The sequence below is a fragment of the Sinocyclocheilus anshuiensis genome, unplaced genomic scaffold, assembly GCF_001515605.1.
Source record: "Sinocyclocheilus anshuiensis isolate Anshui unplaced genomic scaffold, SAMN03320099.WGS_v1.1 scaffold85, whole genome shotgun sequence".
Lineage (NCBI taxonomy): Eukaryota > Metazoa > Chordata > Actinopteri > Cypriniformes > Cyprinidae > Sinocyclocheilus > Sinocyclocheilus anshuiensis.
This window is the reverse complement of record NW_015536800.1, coordinates 1934585-1955148: the sequence shown is the minus strand read 5'-3', so window position 1 is coordinate 1955148 and position 20564 is coordinate 1934585. Positions and strand designations below refer to the sequence as shown.

Genomic DNA, 20564 nt, shown 5'->3' with positions numbered 1-20564 from the left:
TTTTTTTTTTTAATCTTAATGAAAAATGTATGTAAATGGAAAGAAAAAAAGGAATTGAAATAAATCACTAAAACCTTTTTTGCGGGGCCATGAGTCATTTTAATGATGTTATGAGTCAACCCTCATATTATGGTACTCTAATGTAATCTCTTTCTCTCTCTCTCCCTCTCTCTCATCATGTGATGTATTAGGTTGCTGAGTTCAATCAAACCAGGCCTTGTGAAAAAGATCAATAGACTTCCAACACCCATTGCAGGGCTGGTGAGTGTGGTTAGTGTGTGTTTGTTTGTTCATTTGTTTTCCATGTGCTTGTGTTGTTCTGTGCCTGTTTGTGTCAGGCCAGTCTCAGCACTGCTGTCTCAGAACAAATCCAGTACTGTCCCAGTTTGTGCGTGTATCTGTGTGTGTGGTAGTTATTTTATGTTTATGCCGTCCTAATATCAGATAAGTACAGCCCCTAATGAGAGAATCAAGTGAAGCTTATCAGTGGTTTATAGTTATAGCTCAAAAGCAGTCTTTATCATAAGTGTCATGGTATGCTATTTTGTGCCCCTTGCAAAAGTAGACGAAAACTGCCTAAAACACATTCTACACAACTTTAGATGACTGTTCTTCAAATAATGAGATTCTTTTCCTCACTCTGGATTGATAACATGCAGCTCAAACATAGTGTGTATACATGTGGCCTGTAATTGCCACATATAGTGGGCAGCAGGTGCATAATATGTAATAATATAATATTTCTTCTCATCAGGATAATCTGACCATGTTTCTGAGAGGATGTGAAGAGCTGGGATTGAAGGGATCACAGCTGTTTGATCCCGGAGACCTGCAGGATACGTCGATACGAGCAAACTTAACGTATGTGTGTGTTTGTGTATGCGGGAACAGATGGTATAAGGAGGAGCAGGAGACTGATTATGTGCAGAAAAATAAATGGGATAAATAATAACAATTAATTTGGTGGCTATAGGACATCTTGCCTTTTAGTCAATCACAGCAGCTCATCTTTTTCCTCTAAGAGCATAGATTTACATTAACTAACCAATCTGAAAACAAGCTGTTTTTGCGAAAGACGCTATATTTTGGTTTTAATTGGTGATTGGAATTGTTTAACTGAAACATAAGCTAAGCCAGCAGTTTTTTTTTGAGAATTTTGGTAAATCCCTATTCAAGTAGTAGGTATTAGATGATCTTACACTACCGTTCAAAAGTTTGGAGTCAGTAAGATGTTTACAATTTAAGATGTAACATTCAGAAAGGATTTATTAAATTGAGCAAAAGTTAGTTTTACATTGGCAAAGACTTACATTGTTACAAAAAAAACTGTTCTTTTGAACTTTCTATTTATCAAAAAATCCTGAAAAAATGTATCAGTATTCACAAAAAAATTAAACAGCATAACTGTTATGTACATTTACAATAATAAGAATTTTTCCTTGAGCATCATTAGAATGATTTTTGAAGGATCACGTGACACTGAAGACTGGAAAATGGCTGCTGAAAATTCAGCTTTGCATCACAGGAATAAATTACATTCAAAAAATATATTGAAATAGAAAACACTTGTTTTAAGTTGTAGTAATATTTCACAGTATTTATTTATCAAATAAATGCAGCTTTGGTGAGCATAAGAGGCTCCTTTCAAAAACTTTAACAAATCTTACCAACCCCAAACTTTTCAATAGTAGTATATGTCTTTTGCTTAGATAGAAAACTGCTGTTTTCTCTCTTTTTCTGCTGTAGTGGCTCTGACTGCAGTAGAAAGCTGAAGAATGTAAGTACACTGAACAATTTTCATAATCTTTGCATGTCAGTTTGTTTGATTTACATTTTTGCTGATTGTTTTAAATTCTCCTCTGTGTTTTTGAATAGGTGCTCATAACCATATACTGGCTTGGTAAAGCTGCTAACAGCTGTGCAACATATAACGGCCCCACACTCGACCTGAAAGAGTTTGAGGGGCTCCTTTCCATGATGCGAAAGGTAAATCAGATCTTGTCAAGAACACTAAACCTTTAAAACAGCCTGATAAATAAAATAATCGATACACTATTATGATTTTCATTCTCTTTTTTTTATGTACATTTGGTGTGCAGGAGTGTGTAAATGAAGATTTAGACTCCCCTAAGCGCAGTATAAGGGACAGCGGTTACATTGACAGCTGGGAATCAGAGCGCTCTGATTCGCTGTCTCCTTCGAGGCATGGCCGTGATGATTCGTTTGACAGTCTCGACTCATTTGGCTCACGATCACAGAACACACCCTCCCCAGACACAGTTATTCGCTGCAACAGTGATGGTATGACTTACTCTTCTATTTATTTTTTGTCATCATGCTAGATCTTGTTAAGTCAGGAAATATTTTCAGTAGTCATGAAATACTAATTGTCTGTAATTGTGTAATAATATATCACAATAGTACTGTTTTTGCTGTATATTTTTGATCAAATAAATACAGCCTTGGTGAGATTAGGAGATGACACAATACTTTAAAATGGCAGAGTATAATTTTGTTATATGTATTTTTTTTTACTGTTTGAGACATTGAATAGTCAAAGCATTGAAAATATAATTTCGCACATGATTCTTATATCTTATGCACACACACACACACACACACACACACACACTTACGTCAGACTCTCCATGTCTGTCCTGTCAGCAAATCTTCATGCAAGAGCAGCTGGGGGTAAATACACACTCGGCACACAATCATGAACTCCGGACTGAAAGGAAGAATAATACATTCCCACATATGTGCAGTGGGGGTGTGAGATTGCAGCTGTTGTACTGGACAGACATTTAAACACTCATCCGTGAGTGTGTGAGAGGCACGACATGAGCTGTATCTGATTAGTAAATCCAGACATGGACAGACTCAAAACAGTGACTGAAAAAAAAACATAAAAGACCAAGGAGCTTCTAAATCGTGTGTGTGTGTGTGTGTGTGTGTGTGTGTGTGTGTGATTTTCAGTTTAAAGATAAGGCAGCAGTTTTATTTCAATTGTTTTGTTTTTGAAACAGCAACCTTTTGACAATAAGTGAATTTTTAGCTATTCTTGGTTACTATATAACACAAAGTTTTTATTTAAGCCAACAAGTTTAATTATGATTAAGGTGAAAATAAAATAAAATGAAATAATAAAACCAAAGACATACAAATCATCTACTAAAGAAAAATCTGTTTCAACTCGCATCTTAGTACCATTATACATTTTATTTAACTGTGTGACAATGGAAGTACAGTACAGCAAGAAGCTTTTGGCATGTTGATGTTAAAGGGGTCATATGACGTTGCTAAGAAGAACATTATTTTGTGTATTTGGTGTAATGCAATGTGTTTATGCAGTTTAAGGTTCAAAAAACACATTATTTTCCACATACTGTACATTATTGTTTCTCCTCTATGCCCCGCCTTTATGAAACGCATCGATTTTTACAAAGCTCATCGGTCTGAAAAGCGAGGTGTGCTCTGATTGGCCAGCTATGCAGTGCATTGTGATTGGCCGAATACCTCAAGCGTGTGACGGAAATGTTACACCCCTTACCATACTGTGATGCCGTCTCCTGGTGCGACGAGACAAACCCAGTAAAACACATTATAAACGAGGCATTTGTTGTATCCAGTTGGGACATAAGTACTGATTATAATGATACTGTCTTTTTACGCATTGCGTTGCGTATCGCGCTGCGTAAACATAAAACCATGTCTGCATTTGTGATCGGAGAAACGACAATCAACAAGCCCTACTCTACACTGCTCAAAACTCGCGTTTGCAAATTCTTTAAATATGAAAACTTACTGCGAGTCAGAAGCGCCAGACTGTCCTTGCAAATTTGGAATTGCCCAACTTTATAGAAACAGACACCGGCATTATAGGCTACTCTCTCAGGAAACAGTCCTCCTCCTCCATAAAATGCACTGCACACATCTGAATATTTGGGTTGAACTGTTCTGGAACAGTGTTGTAAATACAACTTAACCACTGATTTCTAGTTGTGTCCTCTTTTGGAAGACCAAACAAAGTAGTTTCGCTTTCACAATGAAACACACAGCGACTCTTTGCGTGAACATTTGGGCGGCGTTATGCAAGACAAGCTTAAACATATTTGCACTCAAATGCATGCACTTCACTCACAGCCACTTCACAGCTTTCGACTCTGATCTAGATGATGGTCAGATGGCAGCATCAAACCCAACACACAATGTATGAAATTTGAATGCTGGTTCTCTTTAAACACCTAAAAATATGAAACACTAATAACAAATACCACACATTTTGACAATAATAAATAACAATAAGAAAAAATGATAAAAACAAAGCATGTTTTCTCTCACTATATCCTTCTGACAGACTCCGAAGGTGACGCTGGACATAGAAAGTTGCCAGACGTGCGTAAGGATGACATGTCTGCCCGCCGCGTGTCCTGCAAAGAGCCTCGCGCAGCTCTACCCTTTAATCAGTATCTGCCAAACAAGAGCAACCAGACCAACTACCTTCCTGCTCCCCTGAGGAAGAGGAGGAGCGACAGAGAAGAAGACAGGAGGAGTCCGAGCAACTCAACATCTCCTGTAGGAGGAGAAAGACCTCTCAGGTAATCAAAGCCGCTATGATAGACAGTAAGTGTTTGGTTTGTTTGATTTCTCAGGTTGTGGCTGGAAATCCCACTTCTGGCTGCAATATGGCTGAGACACATCATACATCTGAACAAAAATCAGTACACACAAGCATCATCTGTTTCATCTGTCTGAGTTTGTTTGATTCATCCTGTATTATCCACAAGTGTGTTGGTGAGCGCTGTGAAAATTCCCATTGCTCCCCACAGACAAGAATGCTTAGAAGTGTTAAAAGAGGGGGCTGTCGTGTCTCGAAGCCTTGCGTTCCAGAAAAATTCCACCTGGGTGAATGAGAAAGGTGCGGAGCTTGAGGAGGCGGAGCTTAAGAAAATGAGAAAGCTGGAAAAGGCGGGAATAAAAGTATTACCTTCCTCTGTGCGATATATCAGGTCAGCGGTTGAATGCATGTTTATGCAGTGACTAAAACTGCTAACTAGTTGTGTGTAGGGCCTAGTAGCTAAAGATAGGTGCTGGTAATCACAACGCTTGATGAGTTGTCATCTAACCCCAGGTTGCTGTGTGGGAAATGTCCCTTTATACTTTTGCTTTGAATTTGTGCTGCCAAGAATTGTTTCATCTACATTATAGCATGGCGTTGACACGGTTGTGAATTAGCTTTAGCCTTTGTAGCTTAGCTAATGTTTTGAGTTGATGTCAGCTATGTAGTGCGAAGATATACTGACTTGTTTTGTCAGCTTGTGAATGTATTGGATGTGATTCTGACTAGTCTGAATCTGTGCTAATTTGTGATGAGGAGAATATGTGTGTGACTTTTTATTGGGTTGAGCATATTATGTTAGTTATGCTAATTTGGCTCATTCCGTCTGCATCAACTTCTGATACGGAAAGACTAACATCTTTACGTTATAGTGCGCAACAGTCCCATTTATTTTCTCCACAGGGGAGTTTATTTTGAGTGATAACTTTTAAACTATGACCTACTGTGGGCTACAAGGTTGTTAATCGATGGTATATCAACATTGTTTAAACTTATTCTTAAAGGTCCCATGACATGCTGCTTTTTGGATGCTTTTATATAGGCCTAAGTGGTCCCTAGTACTGTATCTGAAGTCTCTTTCCCGAAATTCAGCCTTGGTGCAGAATTTCAGCCACTACGAGCCAGTCCCACAATGAGCTTTCCTTAGGACGTGCCATTTCTGTGTCTGTAGCTTTAAATGCTAATGAGGAGGAGAGAGGCGGGGCAACTGCCATGCTTCGCTCGTTTGCAAGCCATGATGTCTCTCGAGGAAAAAAAAATATTGCGCTCGCCTCGCACGGTAGTAGCTCATTTTCTCATGGGCGGGCCAAATTCTCTGGGCGGGCAAAGCAGAGAAAGGGGAGGTAACCTTTCCCCGTATGACGACATAAAGGGAAGATTCCAGATTGGGCCATCTGAGCTTTCATTTTCTCAAAGGCAAAGCAGGATACCCAGGGCTCGGTTTACACCTATCGCCATTTCTAGCCACTGGGGGACCATAGGCAGGCTAGGGGAACTCATAGTAATGTTAAAAAACCTCATAAAGTGAAATTTTCATGCCATGGGACCTTTAAATAATCATGTTCAGCAGCGGAATTCCTGGTAAAAACTATATTACCCATGATTCTGCAGAGAAATTTCCACCAATCAGAGAATCATGACAAGCAAATCATGTTAAAAGAGCTCTTAAGTGTCTGCCCATTTTGCAATAAATGTAAAACATAATGCACGATATTGGATTTTTTCCACACACTCAAAATCAACATCTTTAAATAAGTAGTTTTAAATTTCTTGTTTTTAATTTCATTATGTCATTATGCCGTATGGAAAAAATTAATGGGAAAAAAACTTCCGGAAACCAAGGCCGCTAAAAAGTGGAAGCACACTGTTGCACTCTGTTTTTCTAAAATATATTCAAATGTTGTCATGGCGAATTTTCTCCTCAGTCCAATTGTGAACTCTGTGGAGGACAGTGAAGCTAAACCACCTTCACCTGACATCATTCTCCGTCGTGACAATGAGTTCATGCGCGCCACTGCTCCACAACAGTGGGATTCGAATGAGGAAGATGATGACGAAGAGGCAGAACGGAAGGTTCCAGATGTCCAAAAGGATGATCTTGCTTCTCGCAGAGCACGAATGAATCAGTTTAAACCCAGCGTGGCACATCACTTCCTGCCAAGCACTTGTAGCTGGAAGGACCAAGAAAAATGGGAGGGAATCAGACTGGCATCCCAGCATGCCGTGTTGGAGAGGATGGAGAAGATAGAACAGGAGAAAAGAAGGTGTGCTTGTGACAGAGAGTGATGGGGTCTCATGCTCAGGGACTAGTTATATTGGCTTTACAAACCTAACACAATGTTATTGGACAAATCTGGGTCAGGGTTTTTTCAAACTCATTATCTCAGAGACTTGCGGCCATAGTTTGCTAATGACGCTTTGGGAAAAACACCCCAGAACTGACCAGCAACTGCTCAAAACAACATACTGGCTAGTGGCTAAAAAGAGCTTACAGCTCATCAAAATACAAATCTCTCTTCAAAATACCAATGTTTTCAAAGTATACACAGCTGATATTACACAAAATTAAACTTCTCTCTTCAAACTGCCCAACGATTCAAAGAACATAAAGACTGTATAACCTTAAAACAAACCTTCAGTTCAACAAGTTTGTCTTCAATATCTTTACTTTTGTAGTATAGTGTTGTTCTATTTGCCTCTGTAGCTCTAGTATCTTTTCTGATTACAGAGTTTGTCCATACATTACATACCATACATGTGGTATTATGCATTGTGCATAGAAATTAGGTGTATACCCTTATAATTGGTAATGGTCTCTAGGCAGTATTGGTATTGTTGCTGTGTTCTGTGGGATGATGGGTTAATCTTTTCTGTTTCTTATAATGCTACATTTCTACCACAGTCAGGCGGACTCCGCCTCCCCTGAGGTGCCAATCATAATTCGTAAGGACAATCCTTTCTTGAATCCTGAAAAAGACAGGGGAAAAGAGGGGAATGAGGAAGATGAGAGAGAGGAAGAGGGGAAGATAGTTGTTCCAAACCCACTCAAAGATGATCTAGCCAGGAGGCGGACTGGGAGAGGGCCACACCCTCCCAAAGATCCTCATCAGTCATTGGTCCAGACTTCCATCACTCAGTCAGACCTGGAGACATGGCAGAGGCTCAAGATGAATACAGATAGCAGGTGCCTCAAAACAAACACGCTCTCTAACACTTTTGCTCTTTTTTATGCACATTTGACCACAGGGTCCAAAATTAACACAAATAATGTGACTTTGGTGAGTAAATAAAATGGAGTTACTGGTAAATTTATTAGGAACTGTAACATTATACATGGTTTAAATTTTGCACGAAGACTGTATTACTGGAAGTGACTGAAAGTATAGAAGAAAAAACTACTAAAAATAAATTATTTGTAAAAATAAATGATTTATAAAAAAATGCAAAATACAGTTTAAAGGTTGGAAAAAATATTTCTAATATTCTTTAACTATTAATGTTTGAATTTTATTTAAATGTCAATACTTTAAAGGGCTAGTTCACCCAAAAATGAAAATTCTGTCATTAATTACTCACATGTCATTAATTAATGTCGTTCCAAAACCTGTAATACCTTTGTTCATCTTCGGAACACAAATTAAGATATTTTTGATGAAATCCGAGAGCTTTCTGACCCTCCATAGAGAGCGATGTAACTGAAATATTCCCAGACCCAGAAACATAGCAAGGACATCGGTAAAATAGCCCATGTGACATCAGTGGTTCAATGGTAATTTTACGAAGCTACGAGAATACTTTTTGTGCACAAAGAAAACAAAAATAACGACTTTATTCAACAATTCTTCTCCTCCAAGTGACTGTCTTCTGCCGTTATCGAGAGTATTTTACATCAGCAGCACCACACGCATACGTCGTGGTACTCTCGATAATGCCGGAAGACGGTCACTTGGAGGAGAAGAATTTTTACAGAAACAGTCAAGAAACAGTTACGTTGCTGTCTATGGGGGGTCAGAAAGCTCTCGGATTTTATCAAAAATATCTTAATTTGTGTTCCGAAGATGAACGAAGGTCTTACGGGTTTGGAACGACATGAGGGTGAGTAATTAATCACAGAATTTTCATTTTTGGGTGAAGTAACCTTTTAATATTTACATTTAAATAATTAAATATTTAAACCATATATTTAAATTCATTTGTTATTTGCATGTGTGGCAAAAAGCCATTCCTCCTGCTTAGCTCAGTTTATCCTTTATACTGATCTACAGTGAATCTGACTCCACTCCTGCTGAAGTGTCAATCATAACTCGCAAGGACAACCCCTTCCTGACCCCTGAGAAAGACAGTGAGAGTGAGCAGGAGAAGGAGAAGGAGGAGGGAACAGACAGAGAGAAAGGGGCGAGGGTGGTGATGCCTAATGTAAAGACCGATGACCTGGCCAGAAGGCGGGGCCAAAGTGGGCCTGTCCCACAGAGAGACCCCCGGCAGTCATTGGCTCAAACAACCATCACTCAGTCAGACCTGGAGAAATGGCAAAGGCTCAAGATGAATACAGAGAGCAGGTGCCTGACATGTAACCTTTACCTTTGACCCCTGACATAGCATGACTCATCAACAAGCTTCAAGACGTTTCACACTGCTGAAACTTTGAGCTTATTACACAAATTGTATGTTTTCTGTGTTTTGTTTATACATAAAGCAGATGACACAGCTCCAGTTTCTAGAAGAATATAAGCTTATTATTATTATTTTTTCAGTTTGTGTCTAACACTGTGTCCTAACCAGATATGGTACAATAAAGCAACATACAATAGAATCTTTTCCATGTAAATTCTATACAATTTTCCCACTGAGTGGTCCCACTGTACCACTCTTAGCTTGCTCAGTAGTTTTAAGAGAAAAATGCTATTCAAAATACATTACTGTTCAAAAGTTTGGGGGCAGAAAGATTTTTTAAAAATGATAATCAAATGAGAAATTATTTGTTCTTTTTAACTTTGTCTTCATCAAAAAAATCCCATATTCCACAAAACTATTAAAAAACTATCAGAACTCTTTTTAACATTGATAAGAAATGTTCCTTGTGTACCAAATCATTATTAGAATGATTTCTGAAGCATCACGTGATACTGAAGACTGGAGTAATGGCTGCTGAAAATTCAGCTTTGCCATCACAGGAATACATTTCATTTTAAAATATTAAAATGTTAAACAGCTATTTAAAATTGTGCTAAAATATTTCACAGTACCACTGTTTTACTGTTTTTTGATCAAATAAATGCAGCCTTGGTGAGGATAAGATGCTTACACATGAAAAATCGTACAGATCCCAAACATTTGAATGGTAATGTAAGTTCAAATTATATTGGGATGTTTGGTATAAAAAAGATAACGTGTTAACTGTTACATACTATGAACTATTATAACAGTAAATATTTGTATAATTTATTGTGCCTTTAGGACAATGTCAAATAAAAGCCAGTAGTGCTATCTTACAGTGTATAGAACACTTTCATATAATTTATATTATATAATTTTTTTATAATATAGCAAACTTATAATAGGGTCAAAGACGAGACATCTCCATTTTGGTGTCTGCATCAAATTAAATTTACAAAAGTCATTTTAAAAACTAATAAAACATGTTAAATGCAAGTAAATTGTCTACTTTCATATTTCAAATAACTTTTGTGAAAATAAATGTCAGAATACTGGGGAAAAATGTTTCAAGGTGTGAAATTGTTATTCAGTGTAATGGTCCAGGCTTTGATTTTACCATTACATTTTTAAATAAACATATAAAATACCAAGTCAAAGAATATATTTGTCTTTTAATTTGTCATCAAATGATTCTTGTTTAAAATATGCTTAACAAGATTTATTGGTATATAAATATTGTTACACTTAATGACATTTTAGTGGGTGTCTTCTGTAAATCATGGTAAATAATGTATGATACTCATTATTTTTTGCTCAGAAAAATATAAAATTAAACAGTATATATTCTGATATATGGGGAAAAAAACTAAATTTCTAGCTGTATTACAATTTTATTTTTTGATGCTTGAAACCCCCTTTTCGTCTTTGACCCAACAGCTATATTTCACACGCAGTATAAATAAGTCTGCATTTGAATTATATGGCTGCTTTTATATTTTAAGAAGGGTGTATGTTCTAATATGTTTTGATTCGCTGTGATTGTGGTCCATCACACTGTATTTTTGCTGACAGTGTAGACAGACAAATTACTTGTTGCTGATAAAGTATTACGCCTGGTTAAGACACTGTGTGAGCCTAAAATATATTTAAATCAGTCAAGGCTTACAGCCAAGAAGCTTGGTCTGTCATTGGCTTGAGTGCTACGTAATAGGGCTCTGTCTTGTTACACTCTTGTGGAGATGTTTGTTAAAGTGGGCCTTTGTGAGACTCTAAATTCTGTTAGCAGAGGGAAGCCCCTCTCTAGCAAACAGATGTCACCAAGGCAACTATTGAAACCAAGAGATGCTCACAGAGAATGAGGGAGGGGAGCATGTGAGTGTTAGACGACATACTAAACTGCTGTAGAAGAGCCAAGGCTGTGTGTCATTCCTTCAGTAATTTCCCTTTTGTATGTTTCAAAAGGCCATGCTTGCATCAGCGTCAGTGGGTTTATTTGGATATCACATAAATTCCCGTCCAGACAATCCATTGATTTGACTGTCAGACTGACGTGGACTTTCTGCATTAGTATATTTTAGTTTTCACTATTTCTTTCCCTCGCTCCTCTAATTCTTCTCTCTTTCTCTTCTTTACTCACGTGTCATGTATGTGTGTGCGTGCGAACAGCGATGACCCTATTGTCCCTCTGTGTCGGACGTGTCTTGAGAAAGGCTGCCTCTCTGTTTCCTCCAAGATGAAGGTTGCCAAGAACGACCTGGCCAGTTGCCAAGAACGTTCCTCCGGTGAACGGCGGCGTTTTGTGACATTTGGGGGTGTGACAGAGATGGAGAATACGTCCTGGAAAGAGGAGGAGGAGGATGAGGAAGGGGGAGAGGGACAGGGGGACGAGGCAGAGAAGCTTCGATATCTCCTCTCGATGGCACCTGTTGCTGTGCCCACCATAGGGCTGGGCTTCATACTGACAAAGAGAGCGATGGGCAGGTAGGGAGAGAAAGAATGACAGAAAGAGAAGAATAGATGCATAAATACATGCACATTCAGGCACAACTGACCAAAACGTGCACATATTTTTCTCTGAGGGTCATTGATAATATTAGTCAGGAGGCTGTTTTACACCTAAAACATAATATAGTATATAGTATAGTACTACAGTACAGTAAATATATATAGTATAGTATAGTATAATGCAGTGGTTCCCAACCCTGGTCCTGGAGGCACCCCAACACTGCACGTTTTGCATGTCTCCTTTCTCTGACATGCAAAATGTGCAGTGTTGGGGTGCTTCCAGTACCAGGGTTGGGAACCACTGGTATAATATATATTACTACATATAATATAGTAATATATGTATATATAAGTAATGCTTAATATATATTGCAGCTGAAACGGTCATAATATAGTTTCTGATGACTATTTTCTACCGTCTTTCCAACCAGTTAGAATGAACTGTCCCTTTAAGTCTTCTGTGTAAATGTTGCATGGAAAATGAGGATCAAATATATAATAATATAGAAATATAAAAAATAAAATATATAGAATTATATTTTTATATTATGAAAAGGTAAAATATATCTATGTGTGTATATATTCACATTTATATTTATATTTATAAATATATAAAATAAAAAGGTAAGATAAAGTTTAAAATAAAAGAGAAATAACTTCTAAGATATAAATTTGCTTATTGTTTAGTGTGTTCCAAATAGATTGATATAATTTTTCAGCTTAGTTGTGTTCATGCCATGTTGGAATTACCGAAATGATGAGATTCCAACTTGAAAAAAGCGTTCATGTCCTCTTAGACCTCATAATTACAACTTGTAAACTTTCAACTTTTTGAGAGCTCTGACTTGTACCACCTGACTGCCACAACGTCATACGAAAACACTCAAAATAGCAGCGGTTTCAGCTGTAAAATGTAGTTAAGCTCTTAATATTCAGTTAGTCTACAATAGTCCAAAATAGCAGTTCCTATGATTGATTATTTGTTAATGTCATGATACAAGAAAAAACTAAAAATGAATGAAAGACAAAGTTTGATGTTGCTATCACAGAGTTGAATAAATAGCTAATGTGCTGCTAAACTATAAGTGTATTGATGTATTTGCATAATGACTTCTTCTATTGCAGTTTTGTATATTGATTACACACAATCATTTTGCCGTTTATAGACATTGAGAAGCAATTCTATGTCCGAGGACATGAACAGCTCCGAATAACATCAAAGTTTGTCATCTAGTAATTACAGTAGTTGTGAAATGGCACAGCAATGAACACACCATTAGTTTCTATTTTATTTCATTGTTTACTTCACAATATGACCCCTTTAGACACCATTGTGTTCTTAGAATCAAGCAGTAATATTTGGTCCTGTGATGTGAAGTATACCGACACACTATTGCTCGTTGAGGACCGCCTGCTTTCAGAAACCAAGTTTTGTTTATCAAATGATCTGAACATACATGCAGAGACTCACCCTCATGTGTGTTGGAGTTTGTGTGTAGTGATCTTAGCGGTGATGCTGCATTTACAGGGCATGTTGATGAACTCATGCCTTGAGAGAATGTTAGCATGATGCAAGCGACTGTAGCAGCACTGAATGAATGATGCTTGAAACTGTTATTATTTTGGCTAGGAGGGCTTATAATTGAGGCTGTTAGCATGATGCTAACAACTATAGCACCCCTGAATGATGCTAAAACTTCGCTTTTTTTGGCCTGTTTAGGATTAGCTGTGAATGGCTTAGAGTAAGGCGGTTATCATGATGCTAACAACGTAGCACTCATGAATGATACTTGAATCTGCTCTTGTTTGGGCTACTTAGGAGGAAAATTAGCTGTGAATGGCTTGCAGTGAGGCTGTTAGCATGATGCTAACAACTGTAGCACCCACAAATTGTGTGAAAAATGAACTTTTTGGCCTGTTTAGGAGAGAAATTAGCTGTGAATGCCACAGTGGTGGTGTGGACTGAAATTTCAGAGTCTGTGAAGAAACAGGAAAAAAGATGAAATATGTGTCTGTGCTTGTGTAAGAGAGTAATAAAGTGTGTTTCTGTAGTTTTGAGTAACTGCAATGCAGTTGCTTTGGTTCCCACTGGACTGCATCTTGCATTGCTTGTATCTGCATTCTCTGTCCTCCCCCCTCATTTTTTTCTTTTCTGTCTCTGACTCATTGTTTCTCTCTTTCCTTCCACGCCTCACACATTATGAACTAACTTACTCAGTGGAGATGCAAACCCTGAGCCTCCTCCCATCATGCCCCCTGAACCTCCGAACCCTGTTATGTTTGACCTTAAAAGGCCTTTGACCTCCACCGAGCGCAAAGTGCTGGAGGAGGAACTGGCTGAGAAAGCAAAGGATGAGAGGGAGGATGATGAAGAGGATGAAGAAGAAGAGAGGCAACCAGATATAGAAAAGGATGACATGCTAGCTCGTAGAACAGGAGCATTTCAGAAGCCAGCAAGCGGGACTTCATATAACAGATTCCTCCCGCAGTCGGGTTCCAAGAGAGAGGGTGCTACAGCAGCTTCCTTAGCCCAGAAAGGAACGAGTGGAGAAAGAGATCTCCAATACCTTGAAAGAAGCATAAAGACAAAGAGAACCAAGATTGGACAGAGGTGGGACAAGCAAGACTGGCAGTCTCAAACTTCTCTTTGTTGATAATGCATGAGTCTAACATGCTTTGTGCCGTGGTGGAAAAAACTCTTTCCTTTTGAGCACAATATTTATATTTTAGTAGTGTTGTCTAAGGAAAGCATGACTTTTAGCTTTTCTCATACTTGGTTAGGGATTTACTGCACCATTTGTGCAAAATATATAATGATACCTTGCTGATGAGCGTTGTTACTAAGTGGTTGAATGTTTAATATTTGTTTAAAAATTCTGACAATATGATAAGCCTGATTATTTCCAGTAAATGGCTGATATTAAAAAAACTGTACTGTTCTGTCTAAATAAATAAAAAACTAAAATCAGTTATTTTAAATTCTGTAAATGAATTTAGACATAATAACATTATGATGTATAATATGGAAAATTGATATTTTGAGATTTGCTCAAGATTAAACTTGATGTTAAATTGTTCATGTTTTTAATGAATAACTGTAAATGTTACATGATAGCAAAGGTAATCAAAATATAAATATAGAAGTAATTATTTAAATATCTAAATTATTTATGGGTTGTAGATATAAATAATTAGCAAATTAAATATCCAATATTGACCAATACTGATCAATAATAAAACTCCAATGTTGCCTGATTACTGATATAGCACTGACTGATACTGTAACGTGCATCACTAGTTTTTTGCCTGGCAGACAATAAATTGGGGGGGAAAACATAGATTTACACTGAAAGAGACACAGAATCTATCTAGATATCTATAAATCAAAATGCTTTGGCCAGGATACAACCTTCCAGAATTCCTTAGAAGCCAATTTGCAATAGCAACCACCCAGAACACCTCAGCAATGAGCTAAAAATCACACAGAACATCTCACAGAAGTTTGTTTTTTGTTCTTAGGGAAATGTAGGTGTGCATTTGTTTTGAACCTGCTTGCATTAAGTTTTGCCTTGGAGAATATTGCGTTATATCAAACTGAGTTTCATTTTCCAAGTTAGTTATCAGCATATGCTGTTTTGACAGAAATGAACCAGTCAGCCAAGTAACAAAGACACCTGTTCCAGTTGCTGTAGTCACAGAAAAGAGCCCTGACATTGTACGTTCTTCTGCAACTAATGCCAATCGCTCTGGCAGTTACGATGAATGTGGGGATGATCAACTGCCAGATTTTGAGAAGGATGACATGATTGCACGAAGGACCGGATCTTACCAAAAGCCAAGTGCAGGACAGGCTTTTAATGCTTTTCTGCCCAAACCTGTTGCTGTCAAACATAAAATCACTCCTATCAGTGGATCGCAGTCATACCTCAAGCCAAGAGAGCAAGAGACAGCCCCGTCTCTGGACAGGTTAGGACCCTTTAGGACTGAAGTGTTTGCCTGTGAATGCTCTGAATGCTTCTTTTGTGGTGTCCGTGCAAAAGGAGATTGTTTAAATTGCTATTAAATAATTTTTTTTAGATGTGGATTTGAGCTTGTTTAGTTCTTGTGTAGTTGATTTTCCGAGTACAGAGAAGAGATGAATGTCTCGTGCATCAGTGATTTTTGGTGGCTATTGTCTGTTTACTAATATATGTGACTGGCTTGGAGTTTCTTCACAAAACTGAATTTTCTCTTTGTTTCTAATCTTTGTATATATATATATATATATATATATATATATACACTTCACTCTGTTCTTTGCACTTGTCTTCTCTGTACTCTCTGGCGATTTGTGTTTTGTAGCCAGAGAACAGAGCCTCAGCCTCCCTTTCACAGCACTGCTTTGCTTTAGTAACCATGGCAAATTTCTCAGCTTCACCCTTAGCTCTGTGGCCCCGCCCCCAAGAAATGCTGAGGACATGCCTAGGAAGTGCCCTCAGATGATGGACAGGCAGGAGGCGGACTCTGTGGGTGTGGTGGGACATGAAAGTCTTATTAAAGATGAGACTGTTACCAAAAGCCCCTCCCCCAGACCCCACCAACCCCCACGTCAGCCCCTTTGGCAGGAAGATGATGATCTCCCCCCAATGTGAGAAAGCACTTTCAGGACCAATTTATTACTTTTGAAAACAGCTCTGATTGAAATGTAGTTTTGTATTTCTGCATGGAAAGATTGTGTCCCATGCCTGTGTCTCTGCGTTTTATCACTGTTTCACTTTACTTTGTTCATTGGTGCAATGGTTATCCTTAAAGGTGCTGTAAGGGATTTTATTAGTGAAAAGCAAGCTTTTTTATTTTTAAGAGTTTAGATTTGCTTATACGTGTCATTTGAGGGTGGAATTTTGGAAAGAGCAGGTGCAATGCAGGTTTAATGCAGTGACTGACCTGGGGGGAGTTAGTGAAATGGCTAACATCACTTACAGCACCTTTAAAGTCAATATGAAATGCTGTTGAGAACTCATTTTACTGACATGTTTTGTAAAATCAGATTAGGAAAATGCATTAAGACACACACACACACAAACATATATACACTGCTCAAAAAATCTAAAGGAACACTTTGAAAACAAATCAGATCTCAATGGGGAAAAATATCATGCTGGATATCTATATTAATATGGACTGGGTAATGTGTTAGGAACTAAAGGATGCCACATCGTTTGATGGAAATGAAAATGATCAACCTTACAGAGGGCTGAATTCAAAGACCCCTAAAATCAAAGTGAAAAAATGATGCAGCAGGCTAGTCTATTCTGCTGAAATTTCATTGTAGCAACTCAAAATGGTACTCAGTAGTTTGTATGGCCCCGTGTGCTTGTATGCTGCCTGACAACATCGGGGCGTGCTCCTAATGAGACGACGGATGGTGTCCCGGGGTATTTCCTCCCAGATCTGGACCAGGGCATCACTGAGCTCCTGGACAGTCTGAGGTGCAACCTGGCGGCATCGGATGGACCGAAACATAATGTCCCAGAGGTGTTCTATTAGATTTAGGTCAGGCGAGCGTGGGGGCCATTCAATGGTATCAGGGAAATGAAAATGATCAACCTACAGAGGGCTGATTTCAAAGACACCCCGAAAATCAAAGTGAAAAAATGATGCAGCAGGCTTGTCCATTTTGTTGAAACTTTATTGTAGCAACTCAAAATGGTACTCAGTAGTTTGTATGGCCCCCACGTGCTTGTATGCATGCCTGACAAAGTCGGGGCATGCTCCTAATGAGACAACGGATGGTGGATCTCCAGGAACTGCCTGCATACTCTCACCACATGAGGCCGGGCATTGTCGTGCACCAGGAGGAACCCAGGACCCACTGCACCAGCGTAGGGTCTGACAATAGGTCCAAGGATTTCATCCCAATACCTAATGGCAGTCAGGGTGCCATTGTCTAGCCTGTAGAAGTCTGTGCGCCCCTCCATGGATATGCCTCCCCAGACCATCACTGACCCACCACCAAACCGGTCATGCTGAACGATGTTACTGGCAGCATAACGTTCTTCATGGCTTCTCCAGACCCTTTCACGTCTGTTACATGTGATCAGGGTGAACCTGCTCTCATCTGTTAAAAGCACAGGGCACCAGTGGCGGACCTGCCAATTCTGGAGTTCAATGACAAATGCTAATCGAGCTCCACGGTGCCGGGCAGTGAGCACAGGGCCCACTCAGTGGCGGACCTGCCAATTCTGGTGTTCAATGGCAAATGCCAATCAAGCTCCACGGTGCCAGGCAGTAAGCACAGGGCCCACTAGAGGACGTCGGACCCTCAGGCCACCCTCATGAAGTCTGTTTCTGATTGTTTGGTCAGAGACATTCACACTATTGGCCTGCTTGAGGTCATTTTGTAGGGCTCTGGCAGTGCTCATCCTGTTCCTCCTTGCACATAGGAGCAGATATCGGTCCTGCTGATGAGTTAAGGACCTTCTACTGCCCTGTCCAGCTCTCCTAGAATAACTGCCTGTCTCCTGGAATCTCTTCCATGCTCTTGAGACTGTGCTGGGAGACACAGCATACCTTCTGGCAATGGCACGTATTGATGTGCTATCCTGGAGGAGTTGGACTGCCTGTGCAACCTCTGTAGGGTCCAAGAAATGCCTCATGCTACCAGTAGTGACACTGACCCTAGCCAAATGCAAATCTTCAGATACAGTTGGGGTTTTAGTGACTGTAGAAATAGCTTCACATATTTAATAGAATCGTGTGTGTGTGTATATATATATACTGAAGAGTTCATTTGCAAAAACAGATAACTCCGTTTTTAACAATTTTCAGAAATCAAGTTTTTTCATTGTGCTTTCCAATTAATCTCAATCAAACTGCAGTTGTTTTTTTTTTCTGGAGGAGTTGGACTGCCTGTGCAACCTCTGTAGGGTCCAAGAAATGCCTCATGCTACCAGTAGTGACACTGACCCTAGCCAAATGCAAAACTAGTGAAAAACAGTCAGAAAAGAATGTCAGTAGCCTCCACCTGTAAAACCATTCCTGTTTTGGGGGTTGTCTCATTGTTGCACATCTAGTGCACCTGTTGTTAATTTCATTTACACCAAAGCAGCTGAAACTGATTAACAACCCCCCCTGCAACTTAACTGACCTGGGCTGCGTTTCCCAAAAGCATCGTAAGCCAAAATTGTTCGTAGATCCATTGGCGGCAATGGGTCTACGATGTACTTAGGCTTACGATGCTCAGAAATCAAGTTTTTTCATTGTGCTTTCCAATTAATCTCAATCAAACTGCAGTTGTTTTTTTTTTATTAGGTTAAAAAATAACTAAAAAATACAGCTAACTAACACAATAAAACATAACATAATAAAAAACAAGTTATCTGTTTTTGCAAATAAACTCTTCATATACATACAGTATATATAAAATGTGTGTGTAATATATATTTTAAAGGACTGTAATTCGTGTTCTATTATGTTCAACCATTTTGTTCTTTAAAGCTCAACTTTATTTACATTGTTTTTTATCCATTAATGTTCTAGATTCAGAGCTACTAGTGTTTCTGACACAGAGTAAGTTTCTTTTCCTTTCTCTCTGTATTTCTTACTGTTGCTGAAGAACTGAGCAGTTGCATGTAGCAAGCATTCAGCAGTGTCTCTGTTCACATGCAGATACAACCATTTTCTAAACTGACATACTCTCTCTTGAACTTTGTGCATGCATATTCAAAAGTCAAGCCTGCCCCTACACATGCATGTAATAACATATGTTTGAATCTTTGTCATGGTTTGCTGTGGTGGATACTTCAGCTCCCTGTATTAAAGGAATATTCAGCGAAAAAAGAAAATTAATTCATTTACTCCTCATGTCGTTCTAAATCTATGACTATGTGAGGGAGATAAACATGCATTTATAATAAATTGGAATTTACAAGCTTCAAAAAGATGTAAATATGACTCGTGTGCACATATTTTACATTTAATGAAGTCATCTGATTTGTATTAAATAACAAAAATTTTATATGGTATCATGATAATATGGGTTTTGAACAACATGACGGTTTCTTGAGCAATAAGAAATTATATTGTCAAAAATGTACATTTTACTTGTACTTTTTCTTGTAGTCTGTTTGTATTGTTCATGGTCCCAATAACCATGTGTTGCTCTTGCACTAACATTTCTTCCATTTAACCATGTCATTCCTCTTTAACATCATACCGTCATATATATATATATATATATATGTATGTATAACTTTTTTTATCAAGAATTTCCTATTTTCGTGCCTTCAGGTCTCAGAGGAAGAGATGTGTTGTTATTTTCGATCTGGCTTTGATTGCACCTTTTCTTCTTAAGCTAAAAGCGTTACAGCACTTGTAAACATGTCTGTTTTTGTTTGTTATTCAAAGGAGTATGAGTTTGATTGACATGCGTGATGAAGAGGATGAGATGGCCTACCTTCGGCCACACAGCCAATCACGACATGAGGAGGACCAGTGGCAGGACGTGAGTCACACAAACCCACACAAGCACGTGTTTAATGAGCTTACACGCATAAGTGTGTACATTCTCTGGCTTCTGTGTGTAGGACTTGGCTCGCTGGAAGAATCGAAGGCGAAGTGCATCTCAAGATTTGATCAAAAAGGAAGAAGAAAGGAAGATGATGGAGAAGCTAATGACAGCGGATGGAGAATCTGGCCATCGCAGGAAGAGCATCAAGACATACAAAGAAATCGTAGAGGAGAAGTGAGACACAAACTGAAATCTCTATGCCCTCCTGATGTAGCAGATTGTGGGGTTTAGTAAATA

At 38.6% G+C, this 20564-nt stretch overlaps 1 protein-coding gene across 2 annotated transcripts in view; it reads left to right on the top strand.

The window, feature by feature from the left end:
* Nucleotides 1-20564, top strand: part of LOC107656319 (LIM and calponin homology domains-containing protein 1-like) — a 56143-nt gene that overhangs the window by 17138 nt on the left and 18441 nt on the right. The window contains exons 3-19 of one of the 2 annotated variants that reach the window (XM_016444102.1): nt 192-261; nt 755-861; nt 1747-1777; nt 1876-1986; nt 2100-2301; nt 4358-4598; nt 4830-5009; nt 6544-6882; nt 7521-7802; nt 8884-9177; nt 11441-11755; nt 13998-14390; nt 15422-15745; nt 16191-16406; nt 19298-19327; nt 20165-20261; nt 20344-20501. In XM_016444102.1, the coding sequence (XP_016299588.1) occupies nt 192-261; nt 755-861; nt 1747-1777; nt 1876-1986; nt 2100-2301; nt 4358-4598; nt 4830-5009; nt 6544-6882; nt 7521-7802; nt 8884-9177; nt 11441-11755; nt 13998-14390; nt 15422-15745; nt 16191-16406; nt 19298-19327; nt 20165-20261; nt 20344-20501 (3390 nt within the window). The remainder of the gene's footprint in view (nt 1-191; nt 262-754; nt 862-1746; nt 1778-1875; nt 1987-2099; nt 2302-4357; nt 4599-4829; nt 5010-6543; nt 6883-7520; nt 7803-8883; nt 9178-11440; nt 11756-13997; nt 14391-15421; nt 15746-16190; nt 16407-19297; nt 19328-20164; nt 20262-20343; nt 20502-20564) is intronic. The other variant, XM_016444112.1, reaches the window with a different exon arrangement.